Raw genomic sequence first — 18,060 nt, 5'->3', positions numbered from 1 at the left:
ACCCTCAAGCAGACCAACACTCCTACCCCATGTAGTGTCATCTGCAAATTCACCTGATATATGGCTAAAAGAACCCAATTCTGCTTTAACACAGGCAAGGGTTAATATTCTGAAAGCAACTCAGTTATACAGCTAAACTATTGGGTGAATTTGGTCAAATAAGCAATCTCTACTTGTGCTTCTTTACAGAGATACTTTATATTTATCAATTATTTAATGTCAGACGTAGAACAGCATTTTGTATAAACCATTACTCAGAAACAGAGCTATGAAGAAGCAAAAAAAAAAACCCCAAACCCTTTTTTCCTCCTGCACAGGAGACACATACTCTGCAGTTCCTCAGCTGTCAGCAGAAAAACTCTTGGAAGATCTATTTTCCCATAGGGAAGGTGATGGGCTTCTTTACAAGATCCCTGATTCATCCAGTGCCTTTCAAGAGATTTTCACCCGATACCATCTGTTTCTATGTGTGTAAAACAGGAAAGCAGATTATATGGAAACAAAGGACACACTAGGATAGACAGTTACGGCTGCACTGAATGTCTGTGCATGATTGTGGATGTGTGAGTATACACTACACATATTCTTGTCTGTGTAGTCAGTATCTGCCTCCTAATTCTGTACTTCTTCTGCTCCATATCCACGCATGCGCTGAGTTCTTTTTACACTTTATGCATATGTTGTATTATAATGCTGTCTATGCTCCTGAGGAGGGAGCAGAGAGAATCTGTCTACAATGTTTTTCCACTCCTTTTTAAAAGTATGATACAAACCTTTGTCATAATGGCAACAGCACAGTTGAAGAAGTTGGCAATATTCTCCTAATAAAATCTGTTTCTAAAATACCATTGCATTTGCAAGCACAGAATGCAAAATATAGAATGTGGTGTGTTCTTCCTGTGTTTATGGGTCATTTCTGATTCCTGAAAAGGTATCTGCAGTTCTGTGTACCTGACAAATAGGTACTGCAACATTTTTTTGCAGACCCTGTAGCATTTCAGAAGGTATATAAACTGCATGTCCTCTCATGTAATAAGGGGAAATCTAAGCAGATTTTTCATGTCTATGGGCAATTTAGGTTTTTTTAAGCGCAGCAAAAATTGCTACATGTCCTCAAGCACAAACTTCACTTGGCACGTTTTTATGGGTTTGTGGTTTTATATACTAACCAACATTTATGAAAATGAAAATTAATCCAGAGCAAAACCCAAACTTCTAAAGGACAAAACTAATATTTAGTCAAATAAAGCAATTTTGGGTTCCTTAAATGTAAAGCTATTTACCTATTTATTTATGCTTAATTCCACATTGAAGTAAACAGATGGCAGATCCCCTGTCATAATATCACGTGAGAGAGAGACAGATGCATGGGACACTTTTTAACCACAATAAACTTCCCCTACATTAATCATTGGCTCCTCTGATTAAAACTGCCTTCCAGTGATATAGGAAAGATGAATATGAAGATCTATGAAAGTTCATGGAAATAAAACACTGAAATTATTCTAGGGATTGCATGAGAACCTCTTAAAATATTCTTTGTAAATATGAAGGAATGAAAATATAGGAATCCAAGGCATGCACACTTTCCTTGCAATTATTTCAGATTTTGTGTTTGAGTTCATTGCTTAACAGCAGTAAAAAGAAATTGTCTGAAGAGGAAGAGTGACTACTTGAACCATTATACAGCTCCAGTGTGTGCAAACACTAAAATGTTCTCCTCTTCTCTTCAATAAAATGAAAAAATAACTGTGTTTTCCAAATGTACTTGAATAATTGAAAAAAAATGAATGTATGTATTCTCATTTTTTCTAAAATATCAAGAAAATAAACAAAATGGCTGAAGCAGCTGATACCTAAAATTATGTGAGATCTGTCACATTCAGTTGTACTTGAGTCTCATTCTCCAAGTCCTGTGGATTCAGTGGCTCCAAGACACTTAATACCTAATTCCTATTGAGCTGTAAAAGCCTGCAGCCTCTGATCTCACCACACTACAGAAGTAAATGTGGGCTTTGGAGCAGTGCTGGGATTGCAAGGGTGAACCTCAAGGGCAGTGACACTTGCAGTGCCTTGGCAGAACACGTTTCATCTGCCATTATGGATAGATGAAGTATCCAGAGAGTCCGTCCTTGCAATGATGATGGAAAAAAGCCCCCAACAGACTATTTGGATACTTCCACACAGGCCCCCAGTGCCACCTCCTGTACAAGAAATGACAGCTGGCCACAGCTTTAGCTGCCTGAGAACAGACATCCAAGGGTAGTATGGAAGTCACATACCCTGGAACAGCCCAGTATTTTGGGGATAGCACTGTCTAGGGCAGAGCAGACAGCACAAAAAGCACTTACCTGCTTCTTTACATCATCTTAAAGATAGATTCACTTTAAATTAATGGAAACTGCTGCTTAATGCCTCCTGCCTTGCCCTCTACCTACTGATGTGCCTGTGAGCACAGGCCAAACCAGCCACATACCTACCTATCTGCTCCCTCTCCTCCCCTGTAATTCACCCCAGCTAATTCAGGTGGGTCTCTGCTTATCTGGTTTCTTAAGTACTGTGATGGAAATGTATGTTGCATTGCCCTGCATTCCCTCAACTTACCTAACCCTCAGTTAGGCTCTGACAGTTTTGAAAACAAGACATTGGTTCCCATGTCCTAAGAGTACTTTATCATGTTTCCACTGATGCCTGTGTTGGAAGACAGAGACATTAAATACAAGGAAAAGAAGCTCTCAGTGTGTTCAAGGGAAAGATGAGACCAGCAGTACATTCTGACGTTTGTTTTCGAGTAAGTTTCAATGTGTGTTTGGGTTTGCTTTATTTGCAGCACTGTCCTTATAAATTGCCATTGTTTTCTTTTATGAAAGATGTCACATGGAATTGTCTTCCTGAACAAATTGTGTTGAAATGCCTGTTTGTCTCTTTCACGTGAGGACTGGTAATTTTCAAAGGACACACCAATCCTTCAAGGAGCTGCACACACGGGACAAAGTGAAACTCTTGATCCCAAGTGACATAAACATGTGCTTATTTTTTATCATTTAATTTCACAAGGTTTTGTATTTCCTCTTTGGTATTTCCTGCTATGGTATCTCTTAGTTAAACTAAGAGCTTTCATTTTTAGTACTGATGCACTCAGACAAATCCTAAGGGCTGGATTCCCAGGCTGAGATCCACAGCCCAGCTGCACTCTGCAGCTTACTGAAAGTTATCCAGGGACAACTGCCATGCCATGAATCTGTGGCATGATGTGACCAGGGGTCATGTTATCCCACTGAAAACAGTGAAGGCCCCCATGACCAGGGGTATTCCAAGGATTAAAAATATCAGTGGGACTGCAGCAGATGAGAACGTGGCCTAACATAGCAGTTTGGTCCAGATGAGAAAAGGGGTAAATGCAAGAGGATGCAAACCAGGATTGGAGAAATGCTATTTGTGAGGGGTTTTTTCTTGACCACAAAACTCCTAAAATCACCACTATGGATAAAACCTGTATCTCTGATGGGTTTGTTTCTTTGCTGTGCATTGAAACCAAGACGTGTGGGTCACCCAGAGAGACAATTTTCCTGGCATTAAGATACACAGAAATTGACAACATAAAGAACGCAAAGATTAAGTAAGAGATGGAGCAGAGGAATTGACTGAAACAACACAAATGCTCATTAATGCTCCAGCTGGTTAAGAAAATGCACAGAGTGTCTTGGGAAAAAATTAATGGCAATTTATAATGACAACAGTACCAGGCACTGGAAAACACCAGGTTCCAATGCACATTGAAACTTACCCTAGAATTGCCTTCAATGTCCCCTGATTTCCTGACCTTTGAAGGACACAGGTTTTTTAGTGCTAATGTGACAGCTCCTGACAAGCTAGCAGACTTCACAGCCTAAAATCAGAGGTCTAATGGCAGATATCCATTAAAAATATTCACAGTTTTACGGCTTTAAAGAAATAATTCCTGTTTCAAATGAAAAGGACGACAACAGTTTCAGAAAAGAACCAACTCCTTTTCACCTTCTAAAATCTGAGGTGATTTCTCAAGAAAAACTGCTTCCTACAACTTAGCCCATATATAACCTGCAAGCCCAGATAACTGATTTTAGAGATGTGTGAGAACCAATGAACAGCATTAAGAAGTCACCTGTAAATATCACAGACTTGCCACCAGTTATATAATTCTGAAGTACCAGAGCCATCCTGAGGTCCAAGCAATATTAAATGTTACCTCAGACACCCTTTTTCCTTTACACTAATAACCTAGGTGACAAGGTTACTGCCCACCACTGCACATGCTGCCTTCAAAGGATGAGATCAGATCAAGTACTGAAGATCTTAAAAAATATCTCACAGGAACTCGATGTCCATGTTGTTAGACCGTCTGTCCAGGGGTGATTCACTTAAACTCTTCAGAACATCCACCCTTAATTTTTCTCACTTCAGACACTGCTTGACTACACTTGTTGGCCTCACTCCCTGTGCTCTAAGTTCAGTGTATTGAATTATACTTCACCAGGCAACCTTTTTTTCAGCCTGAAGAGAACACAGATTTGATGACTGATGAGGCATCACTTCATAAGGACATACTTTCCACAAAAATTTATTTAAAATGTCTCCATTGTCCGTTATTGGTACTCAGAAAGATGCAAAACATCATAATGAATTCCTATTTCATTCATGTACTCTGTCACCATAATTTCCAAAGAAATTATACAAGAATGCATGATACTGTAAATACTGGTATCATATTGTCACTCCTTTCTTTAAAATCTTTTAAAATGTCAGACTACACAGAGTAATATATTCAAACAGGTTGTTACATCTGAGCTTTTGACAGAGAAGTCTTAGACAGCCTCTATGAACACACTGCAGTACCTACATCTGAGCTAACTTTCCCTATTAAAACAGCTCCAAAAGCTTTCCATGAACAAATTAACAGTCTTCTTTAAAGCTGAATCTAATTATAACATGAGCAAGAAGAAAATATTAATTTAGGTCAGCTCCAATGACTGTTGCTATTTCTTGTCATATCAGAACAATGTCTCAACTATAGTGTTAAATTTAATTACTGAAGTTTGATGTTTAAATATGTTTTAATTAGCACTGTGACTGAATTCTGGTGAGTAGTGATCTAATTTCGAGTACTAAACTGTTGCATGCATCATGCATTCTCACATCTTGATACTGCCTCCACAATTCTGTGATTGCATTTATGTAGTGCTGTTATTAACTTTCTACCACCTTGCCAATGATGCATACCATGCTGAGGTAAGGAGAGATCTTTCCTGCTGGGAATAATAACAGATTTAAATAAGAAGCAAGGAAACACTCGAAATTTTAAATGAGCACCTGAAAAGAAGGACAGCTCCAGAACCTGAACTCTTGGGGTGCAGCAGCCTTGTAAAGTTGCCTACACTGTCTGAGGGAGTCTTTAAGCAACGAACACCAGAGGAGTTATTTTAAGTATCACTCTCCCGGCCATCCCTCATTCTCCTGTCCCCCCAAAAACCGCAGCTCTCCGAGACTCTTCTTCCTTACACATCCTGAATGGAACCGGCAACTCCTCACCGGACTCTTAAAGTTGAGAACAGCGGGATTTGCCGTTCCTGAGCGCAGTAACCCGTCCGAGGCGGGGCCCGCAGGGCAGCGCGGGGCCGGGCGGTCACCGAGGAGCCTCCGGGGGCTGCCATTCCCGGCGGGAGCGGCACCGGAGAGGCTGGGACCGGCCATCGCTCCTTGGAGCGCGGGCCGCCCCTCTGCCTTCAGCACTGGCAGCAGGCAGCTGTTGGGATCGCAGCGCGGCTCGGCCATCGCACGCCTCCCGCCGCCGCTCCCGCCACCCGCACGCATGTGGCAGCCGCGCCGCTGCCCGGCGCGCCCGGCCCCTCGGGAGCGCGGGGGATCCGGGTTTTTAACGGGCGGACCAGGGATCCCGCCCGGCTGTCACCGCACTGCCCCGGGTTCTTGCTCGGCACGGCACGGCCCGCCCCGGACAGCCTTCGCTCGCACTTTCCCCGGCGCTGCACAAAGGGACCCGCCGTGAGGCGGCACCGGCCGCCCGCGGGCTCCCTCCATCTCCCCCGGCCCAGCGGCCCCGCAGCACCCGGGGCGGGCCGCGGCCGGGCCCGACTCACCAGGCGCGGCTGTGGGCAGGTGTGTTCCAGCTCCTCCATGGTCTCGGAGGGGGATTTGGGGACGCCTCTTCCTGACTCAGCACCGGCCGCACGCACTGGCATGGCCGCCGCCCGGGCCCGCCCGGCGCGGGGGGTCTCCCCGGGAGCCGCCCGGGGGCTCGGCCGCTCGCGTCGCCACGGCAACCGGCGGGCCCCGCCCCACTCTGCGCGCGCGGGGGCGGGGCCGGCTTATTTGCATGCGGGCTCCTGGTTGGCTGCGGCCCCGCCGCGCCACCGCGCGCTGCCCACGGCGGCTCCGCGGGCGGGCCCCGCCCCCGCGAGTCTCGGGGGGCCGGAACGGGCCCGGCCGGAGGGGACCGGGGACACCGGGGACACCGGGGACACCGGGGACACAGAGGGACACCGGGGACACCGGGGACACCGGGGACACAGGGGGACACCGGGGACACCGGGGACACAGGGGGACACAGCAGGGCCATCCCACGGCACATGGCACAGGACCGCGTCCAGAAGGTTCTTGAACATCTCCAGTCAGGGAGACGGCACAACTTCCCTGGGCAGTCTGTTCCACTGAGCGGTCACCTGCACAGTGAAGTTCTTCCTCGTGTTCAGGTGGAACTTCCTGTGCATCAGTTTGTGCCTGCTGCCTCTTGTCCTGGCTTGGCAACACCAAAAGGAGCCTCCAAAAGGCTCCGTCCTCTTGACGGAATTATATATAATTCCTTTTATATATTAATGTGTATTTATATACACATTAATGAGGTTCCCTCTCTGTCACCTCTTGTAGACGCTGAACAGGCTCAACTTCCTCATCTTTTCTTTGTTAGAGAGGTGCTCCAGTCCCTTAATCCTATTTGTTGCCATCCACTGGACCCGCTCCAGGTCTCTCGTGTTCTGAGGAGCCCAGAATGGACACAGCGCTCCAGATACACTCATCTCACTGGGGCTGGGTGGAGGGGCGGGATCCCCTCCCTGACCCGCTGGCAGTGCCGTTCCTAGGATCCCAGGATCCCGCTGACCCTCCTGGCACTGCTGGCTCAAGCCGCTCGCTGCCGGGCCGGGCGGCCCCTCGGGAGGCAGCGCCTGGAGCCGCACCCGTGCATCCCCGCACAGCGCCCGGACCCCGCACCGCTGCACAGCCCGTAACCCGGCCCCGGTAACCCTGCAGGCCGACCCGCCGGGAGGTTCGGCGGTCGAGGAGCAGCGCGGTGCTGACCGGACAGCGCCCGCCGGGCTGCCGGGAGCGCCTGGCCGCGCCGAGCTCCGGGCTGGGAGCACCAGGTTCTGGGGGCTGAAGAAAGAAGAAGAATTGCCTTTTAGTGAAAGCTGTTACAACAGTTTGGGCAAAAGCGCCGCTCTGAGATGGATAAAGAACATGGCTGTAATGGTAGCCGCTCTCTCTAAATGCAGCAAAATGCTTCTAATCATAGGCAAATTCAGAGTTCCCAGGCCCTTCACATGGAACCTGGCTGACACCTGCCCAGGAGCCACGGCTACATCTTTGGTTGTGCTGTGCAGCTGCTTCAACACACACAACTGTAGCTCCTACACTGCTGAAGTGAAATCACCATCCTTCTTAAATAACATGAGAGTATGACCAAGATAATAGAAAGCCAAAAATTTTTAGAACAGAGAGGCTCCATTGGCTATTGTTAACCTTGATAGAATCCAAAAAGTGGATTTCAGTTATACTTAGCTTCAGTGGGCACTGTCAGTATTGCTTTTAAAAATCAGACTTCATCAGAGGACATGACATCTAAGCCATCCAGACTGTGAGGAGTTACAAGACAATTGTGCCTCAGGGTCTTTCCCTTTGAGACCTGAATTTCAAACGTGTTTATCTTCTGCACATCTTCAAAGAAAACCAAGTGTAATACAAAAATGTATGAACTAGGTGAAAGGGAAAGGGGTAGATGAGTAAATAAGAGGAGATGAGAAAGAAAGTAGAAAGAAAAGAGAATGTCAAAAGAAAGAATGAGACAGCTGTCAAGAAAAAAAGGAAAATACATGTCAAAAGAGGTGGCTTAGCAAGAAAAACAGGTAGCCAGACTAAGTGAATCTCACAGCTGAATCTTTTCCTTATTAACTAAGTTCCTTTATCAGTGATTCTGCAAGTACTCACACATTATGGAAAGCATACTCAAGGGAAATGATTAAACCATGATTAATGCAGCACTCGGCCTGAAATTTGTAGCTCATTTTCTTAGGAGAAATATTTGCAGGAGTGTTACGCTGTTAGAAGAATATTTGGACAGCACAGATGAGCAGTGCTAGGACTGGAGCAGCCAGAGGCAGCCCTTTTACAAACCCAACCACGTATGCCAGCTCTTCAGAGATTGGTGCTGGTGTCCTGAAGGTGTAGCACCAGGTATGGACACATCCAGGGTGAGTGCCCAGCCCTCCCTGATCAGGCAGGTGCATGGGAATACAGATGAAAGGAAAGCAGACTTTCCTGAAGTTGGATGATTGCCAATATACTGGAAATGTAAATTCCCTTGCCTTCTATTTCTTTTGAGTATGAAAGGATGAACTTAATCTTTGCTTTCATGCTGAGAGTGTGCTATTGACTCCAGATGCATTTTGATTCATCTTCTCTACAGACAGTTTTTTCCATATACATGTAACATTACAGAATGGTGGATTTTCCATATACATGTAACATTACAGAATGATGTCTCTCTTGCAGTAGTGTTATTACCTATCTAAGCTGGGCCAGAATTTCAAAGTGGAAGTGGAATACTTTTCCTGCTGCTTATTTAATTTCTATGTCTGGTAAATACTTTATGTATTCTGTCCTTCTGTTTGAAGAGCATGAAAAGAAATATTGTGTACCTCATTACAAGAGAGAGAGGCAGTTGAAATAATGGCAGAGAGAAGGATGTAGGGCCTGTCATGTCTGTCCAAATGGAATTTGTCTAAAAATCTTAGTCAACATATTGGATATCTTGAATAATGTATCCTAAACTGCATCTTCTAGCTGTTGGTGCTAAATGAGCTTTCAAAAGGCTGGAGCGTGTCTTCTTTACTCTCTAAAATAAATAAATACAAATTAGGTTTGATTGGAAAAGCTCAACAGATGGTCTTCTGTGAATCCTTACCAGTCAGCCAGCTTTTAAAAGAACAGTGGAGCAAGAGGCATGGGTGGGGAGGTTCGCTCATCCAATTTCTTTTCCGTAACCAATATCCTGTGCCAGGCTGATCATGGTCTCCTGGGCAGCCTCCTGCTACTTCTTCACAAGTTACAGGGACATATCACCCTAGGCATTAATGACTGAGCCCTTTGCAACAGCTGCTTGGGTTGAATAGACATCTGATGCATAAAAATCTTGTCCCAGGGTGTACAAATTACAGGAAAACAAGCCAGGAAACCATGATCCCAATCCTCCTACCACTAATTTCAAGGTCTGAATTGAATAGGCACCAAACAGGGAAAAACTTCAGCTGTTAGGAAGGTTCCATCTGATACATAATGGTTTGGGGTTTTTTTAATACAGAACTTCAGTTCTCAAACTGCAACAATTAATTATGAAAGATTTTAAAAAACCATTTAGATATTACATTTAAATCCTCTCATTTCTCAAACTGAAAGTATGATCCCTCTCTGAGCTTCATGGATCTCAAGCATCAGTTAGCACAGCAGAAGTTGCATTTAAAATGGTCTTTGCCTGAGAGAGGCTGCAAAAGTCTTCGCCTTTTAATTGAGCCAAAATGAAGACAAGCAGACCTTCACATAATTTCTGTTCAAAAATCATCAGGCAACTAAAAAATACAGGGTGGTTAAATAGTGTTTGACTTCAAAGACAAGCATCTACAAGAAAACAGAATAAATGACTGAATATTTTACTGAAGAGCTTTAATGAATTTTGGTTCAATGGACATATTTTGGATACTGAAGGTTTTAACTGAAAGACTTCATAAGGTCAACTGCAAGACTTTATAAGACAAGGAGTGGTTTATGTCTGGAGCAGATTTACTAAAATACTGTGTTTCTATGTATGTATATGTGTATGCATGAATCCCTGCATTTATGTAGCTATCAATGTCATGCTAATTCTAGACATGCTAGAATTACTAGTCAAAAATAGCAGAAAAAGATACCTTATTGCTGAGATGATCAATTAGTTAAATAATATATTTTTAGACTGAAATTAAAACCTCACAATGGTTGATATTTTTTTCCCCTCCTGTGTAGGTGGGAAAAAAAGGTAGAGAATGAAAGGTATGAATTAAACGACACCCTATAGGTTTTCATCACCTCCAATACCAATCACTTGGCTGCTTCCATATAATTTTGGCTGACACTGTAGCTTTAATTAATTTTTAAGAGCAGTTCATCATTCCAATGGAATGCACAATGCTTCAAACTATACTCTTTTTGTCAGAATAAATAAAAGATATTTACTATTTATGAAATAGTCTTATAAAATGTATGCAGATTAAATCCACAACATTTTTCTATATGCAATGACAGTCCATAAATTATGAAAAGTAAAAACATAACATTTGGTACAGTGTGATTTTATACCTGGTTCTTTCCTCAATCCTGTAGTGAAGATGTGGTGTTTAATAAAATCTATGTTCTCAGGATACTTGTATAGAATCAAATTAGTCTTTATATAAGAGTTGAACTAAAAATGTTGTGTTAATTCTGATATAATTTACACGTAAATAATCTGAAATACACAAATTCTTGAAAATAGTGGCCTTTGGTGGTGCCATTCATCTGTGCTTTGTAGCACTGTTTTGAATAAGTGGGGTTACTGACTTTGGGAGAGGTTCTTTTGTGTTCTTGCTCTTTCATGAACTATTTTATAAGCACTTCTGAAGAAAATGGTGAGAAATCATGGTTGGGTTTTGACCAAGAGGGTGTCTGTCTTCATTTCATTCTTCCCGAGTCAGAGAGATGGGCACTTAGTGTGGGAAATGTCCCCTTATTAGATTGTCCACACTAATTTCAATAATCAAGTTTTTACTTACTGAATAAATGATGTTAGGGGAGGTTGAGGGATTCTCAGCAGTGACACTTTACTGATGGATGCTCAGAGGTTAGAAAGCAATTAGATTAGCTAACCTCTGTTGGTCCTTCCCTTCCCAGAACCCAAATTATCTATTCAATCCACTCTTAGCACTGTTCACTCTTACCAGAAAGTTTTTCTGAATGCTTAATCTGAACCTCCATTGCTGCAAACTACTGCCACTGCTTGCTTTTGCTACTGGACATAAAGAACAGATTTACTCTCCTTGGCTTTTGTATGACTACCGTGGTTAAGATTTTGAAACAATAGTAGATTTACTTTCCTTGGCTTTTGTATGACTACCGTGGTTGAGATTTTGAAACAACAGCTTGAGGATTCGGGGCAGAGAGCTGATATTCAGCAGGCAGGCTGCTACTTTTGTTATATGTCTCTTGACTTTTCTAGTCTAAACTGTCCCAGCTGCAGTAATTCCTCATAGGTCATATGTTATAATCTTTCCATTATCCTCCCTGCTCTGTTTTGGGTTCTCTGTAGATTTCTTAGAGAGTGATGCAAGCACAGGACTACAGCTGCAACTTTACTGCTAGAAATACAAGAAATACAATGCCAAATGCTGCAGATGTCTCTACTTTATATATTTCAGTATAAACTTTGTCTGAATGATTCATATTCTCTGCCCTCCTTCTTATTGTTGCAGATAAAATATAATTTAAGAAAAATCTCCTTACTATTTACATACAAACTGTGTCGTTATCCCTTCTATCCCTTTTTCTCTTCTTCTGGCTCTCCAGATAAGCAGTCCAATCTCCTTAAATCCACACCAAGCTAAGACTACCTTTCCTGAACATATTTGTATTGCACTCACTTCTATCCATTTTCAATCTCTCTGGTGCCTTTCTTTACCACCAGCTCAATTTCAAACTTCTTGGACTGATCATCAGTATTCTGTCATGCTATCTTTTCCAGGATTGCAAGTCTCCAATACTTTTTTTTCTCTCCACTGTTCCTGTCAACCTTTATCTTTCTATTTGTCAATGTTTCATGCAAGGGCCTTCACAGCTTTTTTCCCCATACTATTCCAAATGCAAACCTGCCAAGTGAAACATAAGAAATCATACTGAAACTGCATTTGAGTGATTGTTAGAGGTTCACATTAATATTTTGGGTACCAAAAACTTAATAACTGGAGAGTTTAATAATCTGGGTAAAGACACACACTTTATTTAAAGCAAAACACCTACTGCATGCACTGTAAAATGGCAATCTGGGAGCTAGTATAGCTTTTACTAGTTATTATCTGAATACCTCTTCCTGTAACAGCTTCTTCCATTTGCCTGAACTAAAGTAGACAAAGTACCAAACCTAACTGGACAGACCTTTTCTCCCACGTTCACAGTTACTTTCCTGCTAGTGTCCACAGTAAGAATCAAAAGCTGAACTTGAAAGGAATTAAAAAATTTGTGACTTGCTAGTATTGGAAAGCAAGATCAGATGCACTGGAACAGTGACACAAAAAGAGACACCACTACTAGGCCTGACCTACCTACAAGGTAGAAACCTTCTGTTTCTACCTTGCCTGAGGTGATGAGGCAGGTCCAAAATCTTCTATGATGATCTGGACTCTTGGCTGGGCCTGACAGCTCACCCTGCCTGGGTCTGTGGGATGTAGCCCAGGGTGTCAAGTCCCCCACCAGCCCTGTCATGTCATTGTCTCCTTGTCCTCACGGAGCAGCTGCCCCCTGCTACACCCTGACAGCTACATCAGGCCTTCCTAAGTCCTGAGTCGAGCACAGTGGGGCCTGGCCCATGGCTGTGTGGGATCTTCTGCAATTCCTCCTGTGCCATCAGCCTGACTGGTTTTGGTGTCCTCCTTGTCCAGCCCCAGTTCCTGAGTGAACCTCCTCTCAGAACCCACCTGGCAGCCCCTTGGGGCTGGTCTGTAGGGCTTCTGCCACCCTCTAGTTCTATCTGCTGTGGCCCTGTTCCAGGCCATTGTCCCTGTCTTGGTTGAGTGCCCATAAAGTTATCCACTGACATCCTGCACCAGCCAAATCCCTCCCCCATTCTAAGCTCTCAGGTGTGAGGACACACCTTGTTTGTGGGGAATGGGAGTTGTTGTCAAGGCTGTGAGGGCACTGACAGTCCTGACCAAGCCTCACTTGGGTCCCCTGTCCTCTGCTCGTGGGCTCTGAGTTCTTGGTCCTTGCTGGAGCTGAGCTGTAGGAGTGCTGGTCTCCATCCAGCTCAGTCCCTGCCTCCCTAGCCTGACCTGGAACCTGCCTTCTTTGATTGACTTGCTTGGTGAGTCCCCAGTGGAAGTGTTCAAGACTGAATCAGGCTTTGAGCAGTCTGGTCCAGTGAAGGTGTCCCTGCCTGTGACACAAGGGTGGGAACTAGATCATATTTAAGGTTCTTTCAAACCCAGATCGTTCTACAGCTTTCCTGGCGATCACTGGGCTGCATCTGATCCAGGCTGCCATCACTGGACCTGACCCTGAGTTGTGTTTCTGCTTTGTTTTGAGACCAGTCTCATCACCGTGGACTTGTCCCGGCTGATCCTGACTCCCATCTCCAGGCTGTCCTGCTCACAGTCCTCAGGCTGGGGGAAAGGGCCCAGCTTCCTGCCAGGCTCTCCTGCTGCAGGGAGCACTTGGCCCTTGCTGCTTCTTCACAGCATGAGCACAGCCTTCCCCAGCACCAGAGCTGTCAGGATTACAACAAGGGTTTACAGCATCTCTTGAGGCTGTCCTCCCTTCTGCCAAAGGGATCTGAAATAGTGAATGCTGAGAGTATTCACCCATGGAAGCATATTTGATCTTCAGCCAGGTCTTGAAATGTAACAGCCTCTCTGCAATAATGTTCTGCTTATACATTAATTGTTCATTTCTGTGCAATTGTAAAGAGAGAGTGCTGAAAGTAGTTAAAACAGAGACTTTCATGCTGTGGCAATAACTGTATGCTCTTGAATACCATTGGTATCAGACTTAATTCTTAGACATTATAATTATGTGAGGGCTCATTTTCTGTGAGTTTGCTCTCACTTGTCTTCCCTATTTAACGTACATTATAATATTTTGTACTTTTCTTCTAGGCTTGAATAGGAATATTGTATTAGGCAAGCAGGTGATGAGATTCTGTTCTCTGCTCCAGTTAGCATAATTTCACCAATTCTGGTCCAGTTACTAGGATTTGCAGTAATTTAACAGCAATCAGAATTGAATTGTGTTTGTTTAAGAAAGAAAAAAAGTGTCTGAATGTTCATTCCACAGACTTTTTCTGTTGTAATGGAGATTAGGGTGTGTTCTTTTTTCTATTTCACATTTTTATTTCAGAGCCTTAACATCCTAATAACAATTTTATTCTCGTCATCCTGTTGTTAGCAAGTAACTCAGGTGGGAAATTAAAAAGAGCTGTGCAGTGAACAAAAGACATTTAGAAGCCTGTTAAGCAAGGAATTTACCCTTTTAACATAAATGTCTGCATTATCATTACTGATAAACACAAGGAGAAGTATCTATTCTTTCATACTTCTGTCAATTAACTATATGTGAAGAGTTTTGAAAGCAAAGATGTCTTGTAAGGTAATAATTTGAGATTTCTTTTCATTTTAATTTATAAAACCAGTTTTAATAACTTCTTTAGGAGTTTAGTACCCCAAACAGTTAAATAATTCTTTTTGAAATGTCACATGCATAGCACAGTTTAGTAAGCAGCTGCAGAAGTGGTCAGAGCTGGATGAAATTAGAAGGAAAAACTTTAATTTAATTTAGTGATAATGTGCATTAATTCAGACCAATATAAAGATTAAAAGTAAGATAATTAAATACTCCATGTTTGTAGGAAACATACACATAGAACATATACACTCATATCTTGAGTAGCATGCACACACATACAATTCTCCACTGAGATAATCTGTACTTAACAGCAATATAATAACATTTAAGCATTTTGAGGTAGACATGGTATAGGTGAATTTGCTATTTTGCTGCCATTCATGATTTACTGGCATTGTTTTTATACCACCACTGTCAGTTTTAACAGATTTTTTCCATCATCAAAAGCATTGCCTGCCATAAGCTTAATTTGTAACATCTGAATGTGAGAGTTTCAACTTTTTGTCCTACAGTTTTTGCAGCAGATCAGCACACTCTAGTCATTAAAAGGAAGAAAAAAATAATCTTCAACACAGTAATTACTCTGTCCATTTAACTTAGTTTTGATACTACATTTGTACTTTCCTATGCTGATGTAAACTGCTCTTTGTATTATTCTGAAATGCTTGCAATGAGTTTACAGAATTTACTGTTGATAACTTACATATTTAAATTACAGCTCTGAGAAAACAAAAAATACATCTTTGTCACCTTTTGTTGAAATCTTGGAGTTTCCTGAGCTTCTTCTTCTGTGCCGGGTTTTTTGCTGCCTACCATCTTCGTTACTATGCTTGTCTTGCACTTTTCTCTGCAGCTATCACACTCGCCTTGAGGGAATCTTGCTGGCTCTGGACCACCAGAATTCCCACTTCTTGTTCTTAAAAAACAGTTGAGCAAAGGTCATGCCAAGTTGTTCTTGAATGTGTGGTTGTCCAAAGGGAGGTTAAAGATCAGCTCAAAGCAATCTGCTGTGATAAAGCCTTTAGCAGAGGAAGTCCCAAATCTTGCTGAGTTATTTTTCCTTCCCAAAGCAAAGCCCATCCCTTGCTCCCCCCCTTTTATTTTTTTTCCTCCCTGCAGCATTTAAATATGTTTGTTATGCTGTGCTGTGGGAAACAGATGCATTATTGTTATGGCCAGAGATGAATGTCAGGATTGAAGGAGCACCCATGAAAAAGTCTTTTGTTTGGTCTGCTCTGTCCCACAGTGGAGCTATGGCAACAACTTCCGTTTGGGAAATTCACTGTATCACTGTGTTCAAAGCACAGCATCACCTGAATGACAAACATGCCACTGTTCACATGACAGCTGACAAAGAGTATTGTTTCATTTGAATCAAAAGCAATAAAATCCAGCCAATTCAAAAATGCCAAGCATGTGAAGGCTAGGTGTATGTGAAATGCACTGGCATTCTATTTTAATTCAAGCTGAAGAATTTAGAGATGTTATTTTATAAATGTTTATGTATTGTAGTTTAAAATGGAGTAACTTCTGATTTTGAACCCCACACCACTCTTGGTGATTGTGCACTTGTTTAAAAAAAGAAGCAAAGCAAATAGTGCCACACTCCTGTGAAGGAAGGCTGTGTGTAGGTGTTGCTGGTTTAACCTGGCAGGCAGCTAAGCCACAGCCACTCACTCACTCACTCACACTCCCACCCACATCCCGAGTGGGATCTGGGAGAGAATTGGGAGAAAAAACCCAAAGTAAAGAATTGGGGTTGAGACAAAAACAGTTTAATAGGAGAAAAAAGGAAGAGAAAAGAACAACAATAATTAGAATTTACAAAGTGATGCACAGTGCAGTTGCTCACCACTCACACTCTGATTGGTGCTCAGACAGTTCCTGAGCAGTGGCCTCTGGCCAGTTTCCCCCCCAGTTTATATACTGGGCAGAACATCTTATGGTATGGAATATCAGCTGGGATCAGCTGTCCCGGCTGTGCCTCCTCCCAGCTCCTTGTGCCCTGCAGCCTCCCTGCTGGCAGGGTGGGGTGAGAAGCTGAAAAGCCCTTGACTGAGTGTAAACACTGCCCAGCAACAACCAAACATCGGTGTGTTATCAGCATTATTATTCCCAGAATCCAAAACACAGCCCTGTACCAGTTACTAGGAAGAAAGTTAACTCCATGGCAGCAGAAACCAGGACAGCAGATCAGAGGCATTCTTCCTGTGGCTGTCAGTGTTTCCAAGGATGCACATTTGCTACAGCTAAGCTGGCCTGTTAACCAGGCACAGCTCATTGCTCACTCTCCCTGGCAATGGGCACTCTGGCTGTCAGTGTCCAGCCTCTTCTGGCACACGTGGCTGGGGTCATTCTTCTGCTTCCACCTAGACCAGGTCCAGCAGTGGGATAATGCTGTACTAGCACCTGCAAGTTAGCAAGTCTGGAGGATTGGGAGGATTTTTATTTCTCTTACTAATGCAAAGGAGTCCTGGTGGAGAAGGAAGGAAAGCAATTTTCACTTTCAGAACCATATAAATAATCTTCAGATAGCTGCAAACAATCAGTATATTCAGACCAAATAATATTAGTTCACATTTCTGCAACAGTGTATCAGCCCTAAGGAGAGGGCCCTGTGGTGCCACCTGCCTTTGCAAGAAGCTGGAGTCACTGCCTGCACATTTTCACAAGCAGTAAATGCTTCTCCACAAAATTCTACAAATAATGGTGGTAGGTTTTTTGAGTAATGAGTGGTCAGCACTGATGTTTTGGGACAAAATATTGAGGTTAATCTGTGGTGAAACAGCACAAACCCCATCAGTTTCCCTGGGTTTCTGAACACACACACACACACAGAGACAAATGTGAACACTTCTAGAAGAGAGGACTTGTAACGCTTCAGTTGTTTGTCTTATTGAAGCTTTTAAAACATTCTCCCATCTTTGCTTGAAATTGATATATACCATTTTCTGGACACAGTCCTTGCTCCTCAGCTGAAGGCTGTTGTGTAACTAACTACTCTTGACACATTCGAGTGAAGGTATCTCTGTAGCATCAGAAGGAAAAGAATATACCCCACCTTTCCACCCTGACCAAGACAGAGGTATGCATATATATATATATATATATATATATATACATAAAAAAACTATATGTGCACATAATTATAACTAAATAAATTTATATTAAATATATATGCACACACACATCTATCATCTATCTATCTATCTATCTATCTATCTATCTATCTATCTATCTATCTATCTATCTATCTATCTATCAACATATTTTGTTACTAAGCTGACCAGCCTCTGAGTCATTTACTGAAGAAGTTCCTGAAACTTGTGATAG

At 42.9% G+C, this 18,060-nt stretch overlaps 1 protein-coding gene across 5 annotated transcripts in view; it reads right to left on the bottom strand.

Annotated features, from left to right (window-relative positions):
* Positions 1-15,804, bottom strand: part of PCYT1B (phosphate cytidylyltransferase 1B, choline) — a 41,332-nt gene extending 25,528 nt beyond the window's left edge. For 3 of the 5 annotated variants that reach the window (XM_064407425.1, XM_064407428.1, XM_064407430.1), the window contains exon 1: positions 6,135-6,331. In XM_064407425.1, the coding sequence (XP_064263495.1) occupies positions 6,135-6,236 (102 nt within the window). In that variant the 5' untranslated portion in view covers positions 6,237-6,331. Of the gene's footprint in view, positions 1-6,134; positions 6,333-15,477 lie in introns of those variants that run through there. The other 2 variants (XM_064407426.1, XM_064407429.1) reach the window with 2 other exon arrangements.
* Between the last annotated feature and the right edge of the window lie 2,256 nt (positions 15,805-18,060).

Source organism: Passer domesticus, chromosome 2 (genome assembly GCF_036417665.1).
Source record: "Passer domesticus isolate bPasDom1 chromosome 2, bPasDom1.hap1, whole genome shotgun sequence".
Lineage (NCBI taxonomy): Eukaryota > Metazoa > Chordata > Aves > Passeriformes > Passeridae > Passer > Passer domesticus.
This window is presented reverse-complemented; position numbering and strand designations above follow the sequence as displayed.